The sequence below is a fragment of the Terrapene carolina genome, unplaced genomic scaffold, assembly GCF_002925995.2.
Source record: "Terrapene carolina triunguis isolate 2854851 unplaced genomic scaffold, T_m_triunguis-2.0 Scaffold58, whole genome shotgun sequence".
Taxonomy (NCBI): domain Eukaryota; kingdom Metazoa; phylum Chordata; order Testudines; family Emydidae; genus Terrapene; species Terrapene triunguis.
In genome coordinates, this window is record NW_020664409.1 from 58,024,263 (window position 1) to 58,041,083 (window position 16,821).

A 16,821-nucleotide genomic window follows, 5' to 3' on the forward strand; every position below is an offset into this window, starting at 1 on the left:
AGCCTTCCTGTGGACTCTCCATACTGCCACTGACTCATGGACACTGTGATACTACAGAGTCAGGTGGTCTTGTCACCTGATACTAAACATTACCTGGGACTTCTTGTAACTTTCCAGTGGAAGGGGAGGGGGGCCAAGTTTGGGAAACAAAGGATTCTTGCCTTATGTAAATTCCATTTAAGGATGGGGAGGAAGGCAAATGGGACTCCTCTCCATGGCTTGTCTGCCCAAGAAGAAAAAGACTGCTAAAGCCACCTGAAGGGAAGGCATGGGGGGAGTCCAGACTGAGACAGGGGTCCAGTCTGAAAAGGAATATAACTGGAACTCTGAACCACAGAAACTTTGCAACCTGCCTAAAATAACATTTAGGGTGAGAATTTACATTTTGTAACCTGTTTCTTAAGTATATTGAGCTTAGCTTGTGTATTTTGTTTTATTTGGTCAGTAATCTGCTTTGTTCTGTCTGTTATCTCTTATATTCACTTAAAATTCACCTTTTGTAGTTAATAAACTTATTTCTTCTTTATAATATAACCCAGTTTATGTAATTTCCAACTGCAGGCAAGAAGTTGTGCATATCTCCCTCCACATTGAGGGAGGGGCAAATTTCATAAAACCTTTGGGTTTGTACCCTTAAAAGGAATAGGCACCAGAGTGTTGGAGCAAGCCCCTAAGGCTGAATCTTTCCAGAGCAGATCTCTGTCTCTCTGTGCAGCTGGGTGTGGCCCTGCCTGTGTGTTTGGCTAGAAGAGACGTGTGAGCCTAACCCAGCAAGGCCAGGTAAAGGGGACCCAGGCTGGCAGAACAGGCTGACTCAATGGCATCCCAGCGTAGCAGGTGACACCCCAAAGGGCCCAAATCTGTCACAATTACATTGGCCATGTCATAGCACAAATGTATACAGGAGGAAATCCATGGTGAGCTTCTTTGAGATGAAACTGCAAGGCCCTTCATCTGTCCACTACTGACATAAACAGTTGCAAAGATTACCTACACGGTTTAGTCCTACCCAATGCTAAGGCTTCTCTAACATTCAATGTGTGAGAGTTTCTCCTTATCCTTATGAGCATGAGGGTTAGGGAATAAAGTTGGTGAATCTAGTGCCAGATTGATGTGGAACTGAGAAACCACTTTGGTGAGAAATTTTGGATGAGGGCATAAGTATACCTTGTCTTTGTAAAAGACAGTTGTATGCGATGGATTAGATACCAGAGCTCTCAATTCTCCCACTCTTCTTGCAGAACTAATTGTCACCAAAAAGGCTACCTTAATTGAAAGATGAAGCAATGAACAGGTAGCCAGAGGTTCAAAGGGCAGGCCCATTAGCTTTGCTAACACCAGGTTTAAGTCCCAAGGAGGAATAGGATCCCCTACTTGGGGATATACCCAGTTCAGATCCTTCAAAAATCTTAGCATGAAGGGGCATACAAATATTTAGCATATCTGGCACTTAAATGCCTTGCACTTTCAGGTGACATTGTAAATAAGAAGTGGTCAGCATTATCTCCTGTAAATGTAAACAAACTTATTTGTCTTCATGATTGACTGAACAAGTGGATTTATAGGTGTGATGTTGCACCCCATAATGCTTTATAGAAATATGCTTATAAGTGTAAATATGACATAACTAGGATATGATTTGTGCTAGATATGCCATGTAACATATCTTTGCAAAGGTTATGATCTACTGAATAGATTCATCCTATTTGTATGCATGTATCATTTTTATATCTGAAATTATGAGCATTGGCTCTATGCTTGTATTTAAAGTGTTTGCTGCAGGAAGCACATAAAACAGATTTGGTCAACATAGTGTGAAGGGGTTATTTAAGTAATTGGGAGTACTTAACTAACAGTGGACTTTGGAAGATGCCAATCCATATCTGAGCTTTCCAGGGAATGTTCACACTAACATGTAAACAGTGGCCTGCAAAAAGCTGAATCATTCATAGACTTGTGACTTGTCCAGGTGGCTAGAGACACCATCTTGTGACTGTGATGTGGCACAAGAGAGAATATAAGAGGCCTTGGCAACCCCTCCATTTTGTCTTCAGCTGGTTCAAGAGATAGCCTCTCCACCCCAAAGAGATGCCTGAAAGAAACTGGAGCAAAGAACATTAACTACGGGGGTGTGAGTGATTGCTGGACCCAGACTAGGAAGGAGTCTAGTCTGTCAAAGAAGCTTATTGGAACATCTCTCAGGGTGAGATATACCTGCATTTAGTTTCCTACTGTATTAGGCTTAGACTTGCGTGTTTTTGTTTTATTTTGCTTGGCTTAGAGGTAGTCTCAGCACATCAGGTGGCAGTTCCCTAGGGGGTTTCTGTGACCCAGTCCGTCACAACAGGCCCTCAAGTTTTACTTTGTTTTGTTTTTGAGTGCAGTTATGTAACAAACAAACAAAATCTACATTTGTAAGTTGCTTTACATTTGTAAAATCTACATTTGTAAGTGTACTTTCACTGTAAAGGGATCGCACTATAGTATTTGTATGAGGTGAATTGAAAAATACTATTTTTGTTAATCTTTTTACAGTGCAAATTTTAAAATAATCCAATAATAATAATATAAAGTGAGCACTGTACACTTTGTATTCTGTGTTGTAACTGAAATCAATATATTTGAAAAAGTAGAAAAACATCCAAAATATTTATAATACATTTAAAATGGTATTCTATTAACATTATGATAAAACTGCAATTAATCATGATTTTTTTTAATAGAGTTAAATTGATTTGAGTTAATTGCTTGAGTTAACTGTGATTAATTGACAGCCCTACTAAAGGCTTTGACACTGGTTCCATAATCTAAGGTTTTGCAGTCTGAGATTTTCATTAAAATGAGTCTAACAACTGAGACTCCAAATTCCATCATTTAAAATACAAAAGATTCATAATTTGTGACCAAATAGTGCTAGCCTTGCATATTTTAACATGTTCTTCAGTTTCTGGCACTGTATGTGTGTACAGGTACCATAATGAGATGCTAATTGTGGTTATTTTTATGGTAAATAAAAGGCATAAAAATAAAAAATAAGGCTAGACAAAAGGGGAAGAAACGAATGCACAGGCTTTTTGCCACTGGACATCAGAGTTTAAACAACATACAGAAAATGACTGTTGTTTCCCCTACCTGATGTTTTTCCAATGTCATAAAATCACCACATGATTTTGGACTTAGCGGAGTCAATCTCTGCTCCACCCACACACAGGACAGCAATGTATATTTGGACCTGGCAGCAGGGTGAGATGAGACACAGTGAGAGGACTAGGGGAAAGTGAGCAATAACTAGCAAGGGAGAAATAGAGTAGGATTCACTACAGGCTGGCAGGAGTTTAGACCCTGCCTCTTCGCAGGCATCCAAACCCTGACCCCTTACAGTGCCTGCCTGTGTAGAAATCTCACCAATTATGGAAAATGTAAGTCAGCTCCTGGTGACAGCCACATAGCAAGTGGCTAGTTTTCTAACACTATACAATTATTTTTTCATTAAATTTTATGTGCAATTTCTTTTTAAGCTACAACTGTGTACTACATGGAAGAGTAAGTTACATCTAATTACTGAATTCATCAGGGAAAACAGACAATGCATACAATTAACATTTTATTTCAACTTTTAATAGAGACAATCTATAAACAAGCTATGGAAGTCAGGGTTAGGACTGGGCAAATAGTAATACAAGTTTTCTAGAGGGAAGTTGTGATGCCCTCAAAGTGCACTAAACGAAAACATATTACTGAAGATTGCCAAGAATAGTATCTGTTGTAGATAAACACTGTTGGCCTTTTGGTCCATGCACACAGTTGTCAATTAGTCACCTTAGAAGGTAACATTCAGGGCCCAGATTTTCAAGAGTTCAATGCTCTACAAAAAGAACAGGAGTACTTATGGCACCTTAGAGACTAACCAATTTATTTCAGCATAAGCTTTCGTGGGCTACAGCTCACTTCTTCAGATGCAATGCTCTACAGTTCCCATTGAGAACAAGCCATTGAACTGCCACCCAATGCCTAAAACTATCCTGAAATACCAAAACGGCCTATGGGATGGAACATATTTCATACATTAAAGTTGTTCTTTGGACCCAAACAGAGTTTTACTCCATCTGCATCAATGAAACTGGAGGTGAGTCTATACAGTCTTCAAAATTTCACTCACCTGAGAAGATGGGGCACTTGGATTTGACCCGCTTGGACCCCAAGCTAATCTGAGACAACCTCTGACAATACTTGTAATCATACATATATCCTTGACGCAGTTGATGTTCCTGCTGACATCCTGGCACAAACCCTTTGGTTCTGAAGCCAGGGATCCAGGCAAGATACTTCAAAGATGTGAAGAGCTGCATGAGGGTTTACAGTGATCAAGTCCAAGCTACACCAAAGTTGAAGCTTTAATGTAGTCTTCCAAATCTCAAAGTATGAGAACAAAACCCCGTAGTCTTGATGCCTCTGTGAGCCTCAATCTGGGTTGATATATGCTTTAGATTGCTCAGGCTGAGCCTTTTCTTTAGCTCTTTATGTATCCTTTACTATGCGATCCAGATGATTTACCTGTTTATTTTTGTATTACAATAGTGCCTATAGACTCCAAAATTAGGTATCATAGCCTTACTGTGCTAGGCACTGTACATACAATTAGTAAACCAGTCCCAGCTCTAAAGAACTTACAGTCTAAATAGACAAGATAGATGAAAGGTAGAAATGGAGGCAGAAAGATGAAGCAACTTGCCTGAGGTCTCAGAGTAAGTCAGTACCTATTGAATCCCAGGGGTGGGCAAGCGCAAGCCCGCTCACATCTGAAGGCCCTCCCCCAGCCTAAGGGGAGGAGTTACTGGGCTCAGGGTTCAAATGAGGATGGCGGCAACAAATGATAAAATGGGAATGGGCATGAGGGCCATAGATTCAAAATCAGGGATCCAGAAGAAGACACTCACCAGAAAACCCGGACAGCGCCCACTGCTTCTTGAAGGTATCTAGGGAGCCAGCAGACAGGGCCCAGAGGAACTCTGCCCAGATGCATGAACCAAGGGTCAGAGTAAGTCAGTAGCAGAGCCAGGAACAGAACCCAGGATTCTTGATTCCTAGTCCAGTGACGTATCCCCACCACACGCAAAGTTTACCAGCTATTACCACAATCCAGAAGGATTCATTCCTAAATATTTAAAAGGTTTTGTAATGAATATAATAATAGAAGTCTGCTAGGTGCTTTATAGGCAAGGACAAAGTCTTTGCCCAGACGTTACAATCTCTGCTTGTTAATACATTTAGAACATGAGTTCACAACTTAGGGGTTTCAGGGGGTCATGACCACCCTGTCCTTCCTCTTTTGCCAAATGACCATGTCAGGAGTAAGGCCCTTCAGCTGCACCAGCTCAGTCTCTTGCCAGCCTAACTAGTCAATTATAGGGTTGCCTGGCATCTGCGTTTCAATCAGAACACCTGGTCAAAAAAGGACCCTGGCAGCTGCGGTCAGCACATCTGATTGGGCTGCTAAAAGTCCGGTTGGCCGCAGCACCAGTGGGGCAGGCAGGCTCCGTACCCAGCTCCGCAACTCTCATTGGCTGGGAACCACAGCCAAAGGGCAGTGTCTGTGGGCAGGGGCAACACACTGTGCCCCCTGGCCACTCCTCCACCTAGGAGCCGGAAGGACATGCTGCCACTTCCCTGGAGCTGTGACTTCCTCCATCCCCAGGAAATGCCGGGCCTGCCTGAGGTCAGTGCCATCTGGAGCCTGCAGACTGAACCTCCTCCTGTGCCCCAATCTCCTGCCCCATCTTGGAACCTCCTCCTACACCCCAACCCCTCACCCCCAGCTCCACCTCAGAGCCCGCACCCCCAGCTGGAGCCCTCACCCCTTCCCGCACCCCAACCACCTGCCCCAGTCTGGAGCCCCCTCCCACACTCTGAACCCCTTGGTCCCAGCCCCATCCCAGAGCCTGCACCCCCAGCCGGAGCACTCACCCCCCCCCCATACATCCCAACCCCCTCACGGAGTCTCCAAGTAATCCAGTTCTGACCCTCAACTCTGATTCCTGGGTCTGAACCTGTCTTGACTCTTGGTGCCGGCATTCAATCTCTGACTTTGGCACCAATCACTGGGCCTGATCCTGGCTCCAAACCTCTGACAGAGTGGCAGGTGAGTGCCTCAGTATGGAGAAGATTGAGATGGACAAAACTGTCCATGAACATAGAGTGGTTGCTTACTAAGTAGCCATCTCTTGCCAATGATTACTTCACTGTGATATTTAATACAGCACAGTAGTTGCCTATTTTTAGGGTAAAGAAATGACTACAATATTGCAGATGCAACTCTCTGGCAATCATTGATTTTTAATCGCAACCACCATTGTAAAAAGAAAAATAAATATTGTAAAGCTGGCAACTAATGTCTAAGACTGTGCCTCAGATGCTCTTGTTCTGTGAAAACACTCAAATGTATGCTAAGAAAAATGTCATTTTTGGCACCCAGACTTGAGCAGTTTTGCCATCACTGATCTGGATGCAATGAGAATATTTGCAGAAACCCACAACAAAAATTGATAGATAGAACTCAGAGAAAGAGACACCAAGAGGAAACTTCTTCTCTGACTCAGAACCAGTATTGCTGTTTTCAAAGCCCGCAATCAGAGTTGGCTCTCTTTATATTGTTCTATGCAAAAAGAACTTCCCCCTAAGACAGCTGCAACCTGGAGCTCCTCACCCACCATTCCTAGTAAAAGAACTGACAGTTATGGATGCTAGCAGCACACAGGCTCTTGGCATCCGAACGTGAATTGTGTTAGAATGTTATACTTGGAAAATGACAATTGTATTATAACCACCTACTTACCGTTGGAGAAGTTTCACTTCCAGAAATGGGGTGAGGGAAACCACATCCCCAAATAGCAACGATGATCATGTCCAAGGGCCTCAACAGTTAACAAAACAATATACGTGAGGTATTTATAGTCAGACATCGCTTATGTTTTGTTTTTTGGAGCATTCCAACTGCTGTAACATGCATGGGCATGCACACGCAGTAGACCCAAGATGTTGTACTCTCCTTTGAGGGAAATTTGGAGGATGACAGGGATAAACCTGAGCAGTGCTGCAGTCACCACCACCAAAACAGTCCATGATATGGAGCATGGAAAAGAACTTGGGTATGTTACAATAAAATGTATTATTTCAAACTTTAAGGATTATAGAAATGGTGAAAAATTCTTCAATATTAAAAAAAGAAAGCAAGGCAGACAACTGGCAGAGGGACAATTCACTGCCAACATGGTGATCTGACTCAGACTTGAGCTGGGCCCTGATTAGTCACAGGAGAGCTACATCCTGCCCTTTGCTAAGAGAATAACTCATGGGCCTTTGAGGAATCCCCAGAGGTGTTTTGTGTTTGTTTGAAGTGAGAGTCTCTCCAATTCCTCCTCCCAAAGCCTAGACTTTGTACAGGGAACAAAGCACAAGTGGCAGAACATAGGCTACCTGCACTGTCAGGTTGAGGCTGTTACTACAGCCCATGGGCAGTAGCAGTAGCCACAATCCACTGCAACCACCTTATGCTGTGTAAGCCATGAGTGGGTCTGAGAGTATCACAAACCAGATGGCTGTCCCGTCACCCCAACAACAAACCCTCTTGGATGCTTACATTTTCAGTGCACAAGAGGTTGAAAAATGCTTCTACCAGGCCTGTTTGCAGTTAAGCCAGGCTTAGTTCTTGTTCGACGTGTGGCTCGGTCATTTCGAGCCCCTTTGCAGTCCCAGAAAGCCCAAAATGCAGCAGAAGCAACAGTTACACATTTCTAAGTGTTATTTCTTTAAAATAATGATCATAGGGTAAATTAGCTGAGTCCTCTCGATGGAAGTAGAGAACACTGCAGAAATCAGAGGTTCACATCAGAGAGGAAAGGTTCTAGTTTCCTAGCCAACGTTGGTTAGATGAAAAGAGGAACCACTCCTTTTGACTTCCATCTTCGACTATGTGCAAAGTCAAAAACCATGACAGCTCAAGTATAATCCTCATAGAGAAGAACATATTGCCATTTTTCCAATTAGTTGATTTTAACCCATAAAAAGCTTTAGTTTGGGGTCATCACTTAGACGTCAACTCCTCTCTCAGTTGAGATGTTAAATAGAACAGCCTTTCTAGATAAATGTTAAAAACTGCCAACCTTGCAGTAATGGCTCCAAACTCTAGGATTCATCCCCCTCCCCACTCCAACAGAGCTCAAGTCTGTGCACTTTCAGAGCTATTTACACAGGTATTTTCTAAGTGGAAGTGTCTTAATTTAGGCTTGTGGAAAGTCTAATTATTTGTGTTAATTGATCATGATGCGACTAGAGTTCTGGATAGTGCAGTTTTATAAGCTGAAATAAAAACTTCACATTAATAAGAGAATAACATTCCTTTGAAGTAATTAAGTTGCTTACTAGTAACTGCAATTCTCCAATTACTTTCCTCTGCTTCATTAATCTGGCAGTTTGAAGAAGATACGAAGTGAGAAGGGTTGATGTATACTACATTTGGTAATGGGATCCGAAAATAGGCTTCGTGATTTTAAAATGTTTGAGTCATGTACAGTTCAGATGGGACTAGTTACTCTTTGGGGCTAACAAACAGTAGGAAGTCTACAGGAAGAACCAAGTATTTTGAAAATTTAATAAAGCAGATCATAGAGAATTCCACCTAGAGTTGCTTTTAAAATAGACACAAATAAGCAAAGAAGGTGTTTAGGAAACTTGCGGAATGAGCCTTTAGCTCTTCTGGAGTGTGAAACATCTTTGTTACAAAACATTGCACCACACACGTGGTAAGGTTCGAGGCCTTTTTCTGCAGCCAGATTAGGTGAGCAGCAGCCATGAGCCAAGAAGCAGAAAGTCACAGCCTCACGTTCCATCTAAATTTAAACAAAACAACGAAATATCAGGCTGTTAAGAAGCCGATCCTATACGAATAGTGCCCACCACCAGATAAAGAAACAGATCTTAAGATGTTTAAAGAAAACTTTGTTTGATAGCATTCTGTCAAGGAATCACTTATCAACAGTTGTGGTTGTGAAATCTCTACTTCTTTATTGTTTTGCCTTTATGTCCCTGCTTCTCTATGGTTTATTTGTATGGTTTCTGTCTGGTTTTTTTATTTGTGTCTGTTGCATAACTAGTTTTGTAAGATTCAAATCAACTAAGGTGCTGGGGTATGTTTGGGTAAAGAATTATTTCACAATGTGTTAGGACTGGTCAAAGAATTATTTTGTAATATTATGATAAAATGATTGGTTAAAGTATAGCTAAGCCGGACTCAAGTTTCACTATATAAACTGAGACCCAAGACCACCAGCTGGGAAGGAAAAGGAAAAGGTAAAGAATAAGAAGGAAAGACCTGGAAGAAAAACGACTATTCACCTGCAAGACAGCCTGAGAACAGAGCTGCTAGAATCCTACACACGAGCATGATGTGAAGCAACCAGAAACCAGGTGAGAATGACCTTGCCTGGCCAACAGGGAATGTAAGCCTGTGTGATCAGGATTGGTGAGCATAGCATTGCATGCTTACCACGTGTATTCTGCTTGGTGATTGTTAATAAGGATATTACTGTATAAGTCTCTTCCGCTGGTAAAAGGTCCTGCAAACCTGCGGACTGTTATGCTGTGAGCCCTTGGAAGGGTAAGGGTGGGTGCCCTGGAGTGTGGGATTATGCCTTGAGCCCTAGGAACAGGATAAAGGTAGGTGCCCCCTAGAGTGTGTGGGTAACAACCTGGATGGATTATTTGAAGATGAACTCCATTAGGACAATTACCCTATGGACTTTAAATGCCTAGGGCAGTTCATGACAGTTCAGCATTGGTCTTACATTCCTATTTTCTGTATAAAGAGAACATTTTAAGTCCAGCTACAGAGAAGAGCTGGTTTTCAGGCAGAACACTGACAAGGGAATAAAATTTGCAAGAATATATTTAAGAGGTATCCAAATCCATATTAGATAGAACAAGAATTTAGGCTGGAAATGGGTACAATTTTCTCTTTATGGGATATATGGGAACTTACAATTAACACAAAGCGTAAAGGTCTCCTGCAGCCTAGGAACAAAGTTGTATTAGGGACAGGACCAGACTAGATGATGGCATAGGTCTTGCCCATCTCTAACGTCTGTGATTCCATACCTATGAAAGAATAGACAAACATCCAGATCTTTCCCCACCCTAATTCTTCACAGACATACTCCATCCTGTTAGCCATTTGCTCAGACTCACAGATGTAGCCCAACCTCATAAATCACAGAGGACCTCACAGTTTTCTCTGCTCCAGGATCAGCAAATCTGGTCTTCCAGCTCAGAGCTGCAGAAACTAAGCAGGCTAAAAAAAGTGGATAACTTCTTGCACCTGATTTAGGTTAGGACAGTGATTCCCAAACTTGTTCCGCTGCTTGTGCAGGGAAAGCCCCTGGCGGGCCGGGCCGGTTTGTTTACCTGCCACAGCCGCAGGTTCCGCCGATCGCAGCTCCCACTGGCCACGGTTCACTGCTCCAGGCCAATGGGAGCTGCTGGAAGCCGCATGGGCCGAGGAACGTACTGGCCACTGCTTCCAACAGCTCCCATTGGCCTGGAGCAGCGAACCGTGGCCACTGGGAGCCGCGATCGGCCAAACCCGCGAACGCGGCAGGTAAACAAACCGGCCTGGCCAGCCAGGGACTTTCCTTGCCCAAGCGTCGGAACAAGTTTGGGAACCACTGGGTTAGGAAATAGAGCAGAACAAGGGGAAAAAATTACAATTTCCAACCATATTTGTAAGACATGTTGCTAAGTCTGCACTAACTTACTTTGCTCAGGTTTTGTAAATTCCAGACTGCAACTGAAGAGACAAATACAGAGATCATGATTTGGAAGTCAGAAATTTAAGCAACCGAGAGTTCTCTGAGCAAAGCAAAAAGGATCTTAATACATGAATTAAGAATGGGTGGCAGCAGACTGGAAATAGAGACATCAGGATCATATCGTCTTGGCATCTTGATCAGAATACTTTTCAAAAGACAATGGAGAGAAAACAAAAGCAATTACTTCTATAGTAAATCAGAAATACATTCTTCAAGATACTACTTGGCCTTTCCTAGTTACAAGTCAGACAACTACTGCTAGCTTTCAGCACGTTAAAAAATATATATATATAATAAAAAAAAAATTCCAAGGATACCTGGAACAATTGGGACTTCCCATTACCAGATAAGAAAATGACCACTCAGAGGGGTGAATTTGGAAATGCAGCCCTTCTGAAAATTAAAAGCCTTTCATGAACATCCATCAAGAGTGAACAATGTTAGTAACCTGTACTAACAGACAAAAGTACATAACTCTGCAGAGGATTTTGGAGGTGAAGCCAAAGTTTACACTTTAAGGTGTAAATCTCAATCATTCTGTAAGACTCTCAGAGTTCAATGAATAATTTCTCTGGAAACCAGTTGATATTATAAACCCCAGGCTCCAATAAATCACTTAAGGGAAAGCTCTAAATAATTATGTTCAGAATGATAGCTAGTTGAATAAAAGGGATTCATGCATCAGTAATCAGAACCTATGTTTCACTTCTGCTGACAGAAGATTCCACTCCTCGAAATTCCTCTGGGTGAAATTCTATTGCCTGTGATATGCACGTCATCACACTAGATGGTCATGATCATTCCTTCTCATCTCAAGATGTCTGGGGGGAAAAAGGTTACCAGGAGGTTGAGAGCTCTCTTTATGACTCCCCAGATAGTACCAACACGTCCAGAAGAGGGCAAACTCTCAGATGACAGTTTTGGAATCACACACATGATTAGTGCTTTTAAACATTCTTCCCCCCTCAAGTACAATCTTTGAACAAGGCACCACACTCAAAGAATGTCCTGGTGTTAAACATCAGACAAAGCACGCTGGTCCATGGAATGGAGATTTTACATGTATATTTATCACTTTTTGAACTCTGATCTTACAGTTTTATGATCAGATGTGATGGAATCTTTTTGCCCTAGACAGCTTTTTAACTTTTTATTTTTTAAAAACCAAAACATGACGTAGCTATTTCCATAACAATACAAATTTCAGGGTATACAACCCCATAACAGGGCTACTACTGTAACAAGGTCCATGCTTGCCTGCAATTCTAAGTAGGGGGGGAGCTGTTGAAGCAACTGCATCAAGAATTAAGAGTCATGTTATACAAAATTTACAATAATTCATGTCAAAATAGCTATACATTATTTAAGAGTGGATAATTAAGTGCAGCCCAAATTTTGTATCAGTATACAAAACAAAAAAATTATAAGCAACTAAAGGGGAAAAGAAAGACAGTGAATGCAGTTTTTATTGTTATTTTGTTGGGCTCAGTTTAATATACTCAATTTATAATTGTAGGTATGTTTCGCTGAGCTTAACAGATTTCTGATAAGGGCTCCTATTTATCAATAAGTCGTCTAGCAAAAGCTATCTAACTAGCAATTTCATTTAAGGTAAACTATTAAGTAGGTTTTTCTGGAATGAAATGAGCTGGGCTTATATCTATTACAGACTACAAAGATACGAATGCAAATATTAATTGCAGATTCAACTGAAAATTTAATTATTTGGACAAACCTTTGCACTTAAAACTATGAAAAACAGGAAAAATGCAAATTAAGTTACAATGGTCCTAATGGGAGTAAAGATCACCAATAGTACAATTTTTAAAAACTTTGTAGCTTTTAAATATATTTTTTCATCAAAAAATATATATATATGCAATACACTGAACTGTTTCCCAATAAGAGATGGAAACAAGAAAAAAAAAAAAAAAAAAAGGAAAGTTTGCCAGAACTTGATTTGTCTAAATAAATCCCCTCCCCACAAAGCATTAAAATATATCCTAAATTAAAAATCTGACCCATTAAAAAAAAAAGATGCAATCTAAAAATCAGAGACAAAATGAGTTTTCAAAGTAGGGCTATGTCACACTAGTACTCTGCGATATGCACATGTATAAGCACAGTTGTGAGTTATTTTATTAACTTAAAGTAGAGCTATGCAAATCACTCTTCTCTGTACAACACATTCTCTTTTTTCCACTTTTCAAGAGCTAAAGCTACATCAGAAAGATTTTGTTCCTTACAAGTATTTTATACAAGAGATTTCCAGCCAACATAGACAATAAGACACTGCAATGTTTCCAATCAGTTAGATTTTGTTTTAATGACATGGGCATTTCTTGAAACGAACGCAGCTATTACCTACAAAATAATGCACATTAATTTTGATGGTCTTACAAAACCAGTACTGAGTTGCAAATCTGATTCAAAGTAATATACTGAACGTTCGAGAATATCTAAAAACAGATATTAATTTTTTTACTTCAATTTTGCAATACTTCTTGAAGAACTTGAAAAATATGACATTGCTGTAACAAGATATTACCAAGATTATAAAAACTGGAAGGAATAATACACTGTATCACTGATCCTCAGTAAGTAGAATTCTGATTAATATTAATCACACTAAGTGTTTAAAAAAAGTGTTCATGGTTATTTAAAAAGTGTTGTGGCCCCCTAAACATGTGAAAACAGATAACCTTTCCACTCTTTATTTAAAGTCAAAATGTTTTTTTAAAAAAAGTCTCACAAAACAATAGCAATAATCAAAAAGCATGAATTGTATTTTTGTAATCAGTAAGATCTCTAGTGCTGAAGGGCTTTTCATAGTAAAAGGCAGATTCTTTGGGGACATTAGTTAACTTGATAAAATTCAGTTTTATGATGATTTTTCCTTCCTGCTACGAGGCGAGTCCGCTCCATTTGAGGTTACTGTTCCATTTACTCCATTTTCTAGGAACAAGAAAAAAATTGATGATTTCCCAAGCAAAACAACATTTTATATCTGATTATCTTTAAGTCGTTTCTAAGTCAACATATAGCTTTTGTATATTTATTCTAATGTATTACTCTGCTAAATGCTGTCTTAAGAGACTTTCATGATGCAATAATTGCAATAGCTTAAAAATATTGTGTAAAAAAAAAACAAACCTGTTTTACATAGTTTGCAGAAGAGATTTTAAAATAGAGACTGATTTAGAGTTCTGTACAACTGAACTCCTAGTAACCAAGATATCCAACTTTACAGATGAAGGGTTCTAAAGAGATAATCCCAATACAATTTTTTAGAAACTCAAACCTTTTGCTTTTCTGCAATGTGTGGAGAATACATAGTATAGTGCAGCAAAAAGCTTTACTGGCATTCATCTGGGATGACTTACATAAGTCACTCATGGATTCACCTTTCTTAAGTAATGTATCCATTCCAAATTTATGTTAACAAAACTCTTCTACCACAGCATCAAACACATGTAATAATGTATACAGTATATTATGTGCAGTTTGTAAATATATGTTAGTACTAGTGATCTTTTCTCCTGCCTCTTTCGCTGTAGACTTTCCTTCCATGTGAAGTGCCAATGGAAAGTTGCTGGATTGTTAGTTTATTGTAAAGCAAAAGCCATATGCATGCATCTAAGTACATTTTTAAACCCCTTATAAATTAGCCAGAAGATTGTGTTTTTTACCAGTACACAAAGGCAGATCTGTGACCTGAGAACTATGCCCCTGCCAAAATTCAAGTTGTCAATCTCCCCTACTGGAATACTTAAGCTGTTCAAGAGATTGCAATGTTGAATTTTCTTTTCTTTGTTAAATCATGGCAAGAGCAGTCATTCCCCTTTCTCTTTGTTCTTGAAAATGCCTGAAATACTTGCTCAGACAGACGTTTTGAAAAATTTAGTTTGAGAAAATTCCATCCTGGAAGGCTACAGAGTTTGAGGAAGCTCTAGTAATCCAAAAATGACCTTTCATAACAAAAGCACTTACGCAACCTTAAAAGTAGAAAATGTAGCTCCTAAACCCCCCTCACCCCCCCAAGATTCATCTAGCTCCCAAACCATCTCTGTAATATGCTTCTATAACAACAGGCTTTGGAAATTAAGCCTTTTTAACCCTTGACTGTCCAATGATAGGGGTTCCTTAGGCTATGGGATTTCTTAAACCTGCTGTATCCTTGCAATTAAGTTAGATACGTTCTGCAATGTAAACCATAGAAGACAACATCTGTCTGCAGATGCAGGCAAAGTGCGATAGGGGCTTAAAATTTCTTTTCCTTTCCAAACTGCTTTCCACATCACCACCACTGTTTGGTACGGTCCTACACTAACTCTGGCACGGTGAATCCTAAAAAGACACTCACCATCGAAGTGGTGCTTCATTGTTGCATCCTAGAATCCCCAGGAGAAGGAGCAGCAGCAACATCACAGAACTGGGAATTCATGTGGTCTTTGCCTTCAGGCAACCACCACCAACACTACCACGAAAACACCCAGGAGCAGACAAGTGTACAGTCCCAATAATCACATCCATAAATTTGACCTGTACAGCAATCATCCGCAACCAGCTCAAGCTTCTGCAGAGCTTGCATTCAACAATCCCTATATCACTCCAATTTCAGATTTAACACTCAATTTTGCCTGAATCACAGGTAACTAGCTATATCACTCTGCCCTACTGGTCCCTTATTGGCTTGCTCCTGGCTTCAGCTGAAGTAAGTAAAACCAAGAAGAAAGAAAAAAAAAAAAAGGGAACCTGGAGTCACACACTCTCGCACAGGGAGAAAAGAGCTGGGACCAAATCTCTGTAGCACCAAGACCTGCCACACGAATTTCTGCCCTTTTCCCAGTGGAAGGGTGACGTACACCAATAAACCCATCTAGCCCCAACCCCACCCCATCACCAAAGTCTCAATCTCACTATGTGTACATTTTAATTCTACAGCTATTTCTGACACACCCAGATGATGTTGGCAGGTGTGGGGTTTGGTGCACTCAAGCACATGTGCTTAATATATACCGCTGCCAGGCCTGAGCAGCTTTAAGTCTTCACAATGGAGATAAGGTTGTGTATAATATCAAAAGGAAGGAAAGACACTTTTGGGAGGGTTTTAAGCCACTTTTCCCTTTAATTTGCACTTCTTCTCCCATGGTTTTTCACATAGCAGCAAGACAGACAAAAAATTAAATGGGAAAAGTAGCTGTAAACTCTCCAAAATTGGCTGTGGGCCTCCAGGGTAGGTATAACATCTAAAATTACTTTATTTTGTGAAATACCACAATTCAAGTTAAGTGTCTCTTTTTGTTGTTCTCATGATATAATGTATTTACCAACTAATATTCACCTTGAAGTGTGTGTTGCAACTCACCTACATTACACATAGGAGGGTACTACAATGATTTAAATCAAGGTGATTTACGTTATTGAATTGTATTATGATTTAAATCACTTGATTTTTAAAAAAAAGTCATTAAGTCATGTTGAATCTTTGCAAAAGTAATTAGGTTACAATTTAAATAAACTGAGGTGTTTTGTTTGTTTTATTTTTGTAAAATACCAGTACTGGAAGAGTATCTTGAATTTTATAAAACTATGGCAAAAAAATTACTGCATTAATATTACCAGTAAGAATTATTAAAACTTTCAATACATTAGAACTGTGATTAAAACAAACAAAAACAAAATCATACAGACTAAAATTTACAAAACTAAGAGCCTAAAGTTAGGGTCCTAAGCAGCATGGAAGCACAAGTCCCATTTACTTTAACCTGCAAACCCAGCTGGAAGAACCTGTTATTTACTTAAACAAAAAGATATAATTAGAGAACAAAGTCTCACACATCACACCAGAATTCCAAATAGGGCCAATTGTTCCCTTAGGCAAATTGCCTACATATTGCTTGAGAACCAGAGGGGTGTAAATGTTAATCCACCCTAGTGTGTCGCATGCTAACTGTCCTGC

At 40.1% G+C, this 16,821-nt stretch overlaps 1 protein-coding gene across 1 annotated transcript in view; it reads right to left on the reverse strand.

The window, feature by feature from the left end:
- Positions 1-13,159: 13,159 nt before the first annotated feature.
- TRAM1 (translocation associated membrane protein 1) overlaps positions 13,160-16,821 on the reverse strand; it is a 23,344-nt gene continuing 19,682 nt past the window's right edge. Inside the window, exon 11 of the mRNA XM_026662491.2 lies at positions 13,160-13,814. Within this exon, the coding sequence (XP_026518276.1) occupies positions 13,741-13,814 (74 nt within the window). The 3' untranslated portion in view covers positions 13,160-13,740. The remainder of the gene's footprint in view (positions 13,815-16,821) is intronic.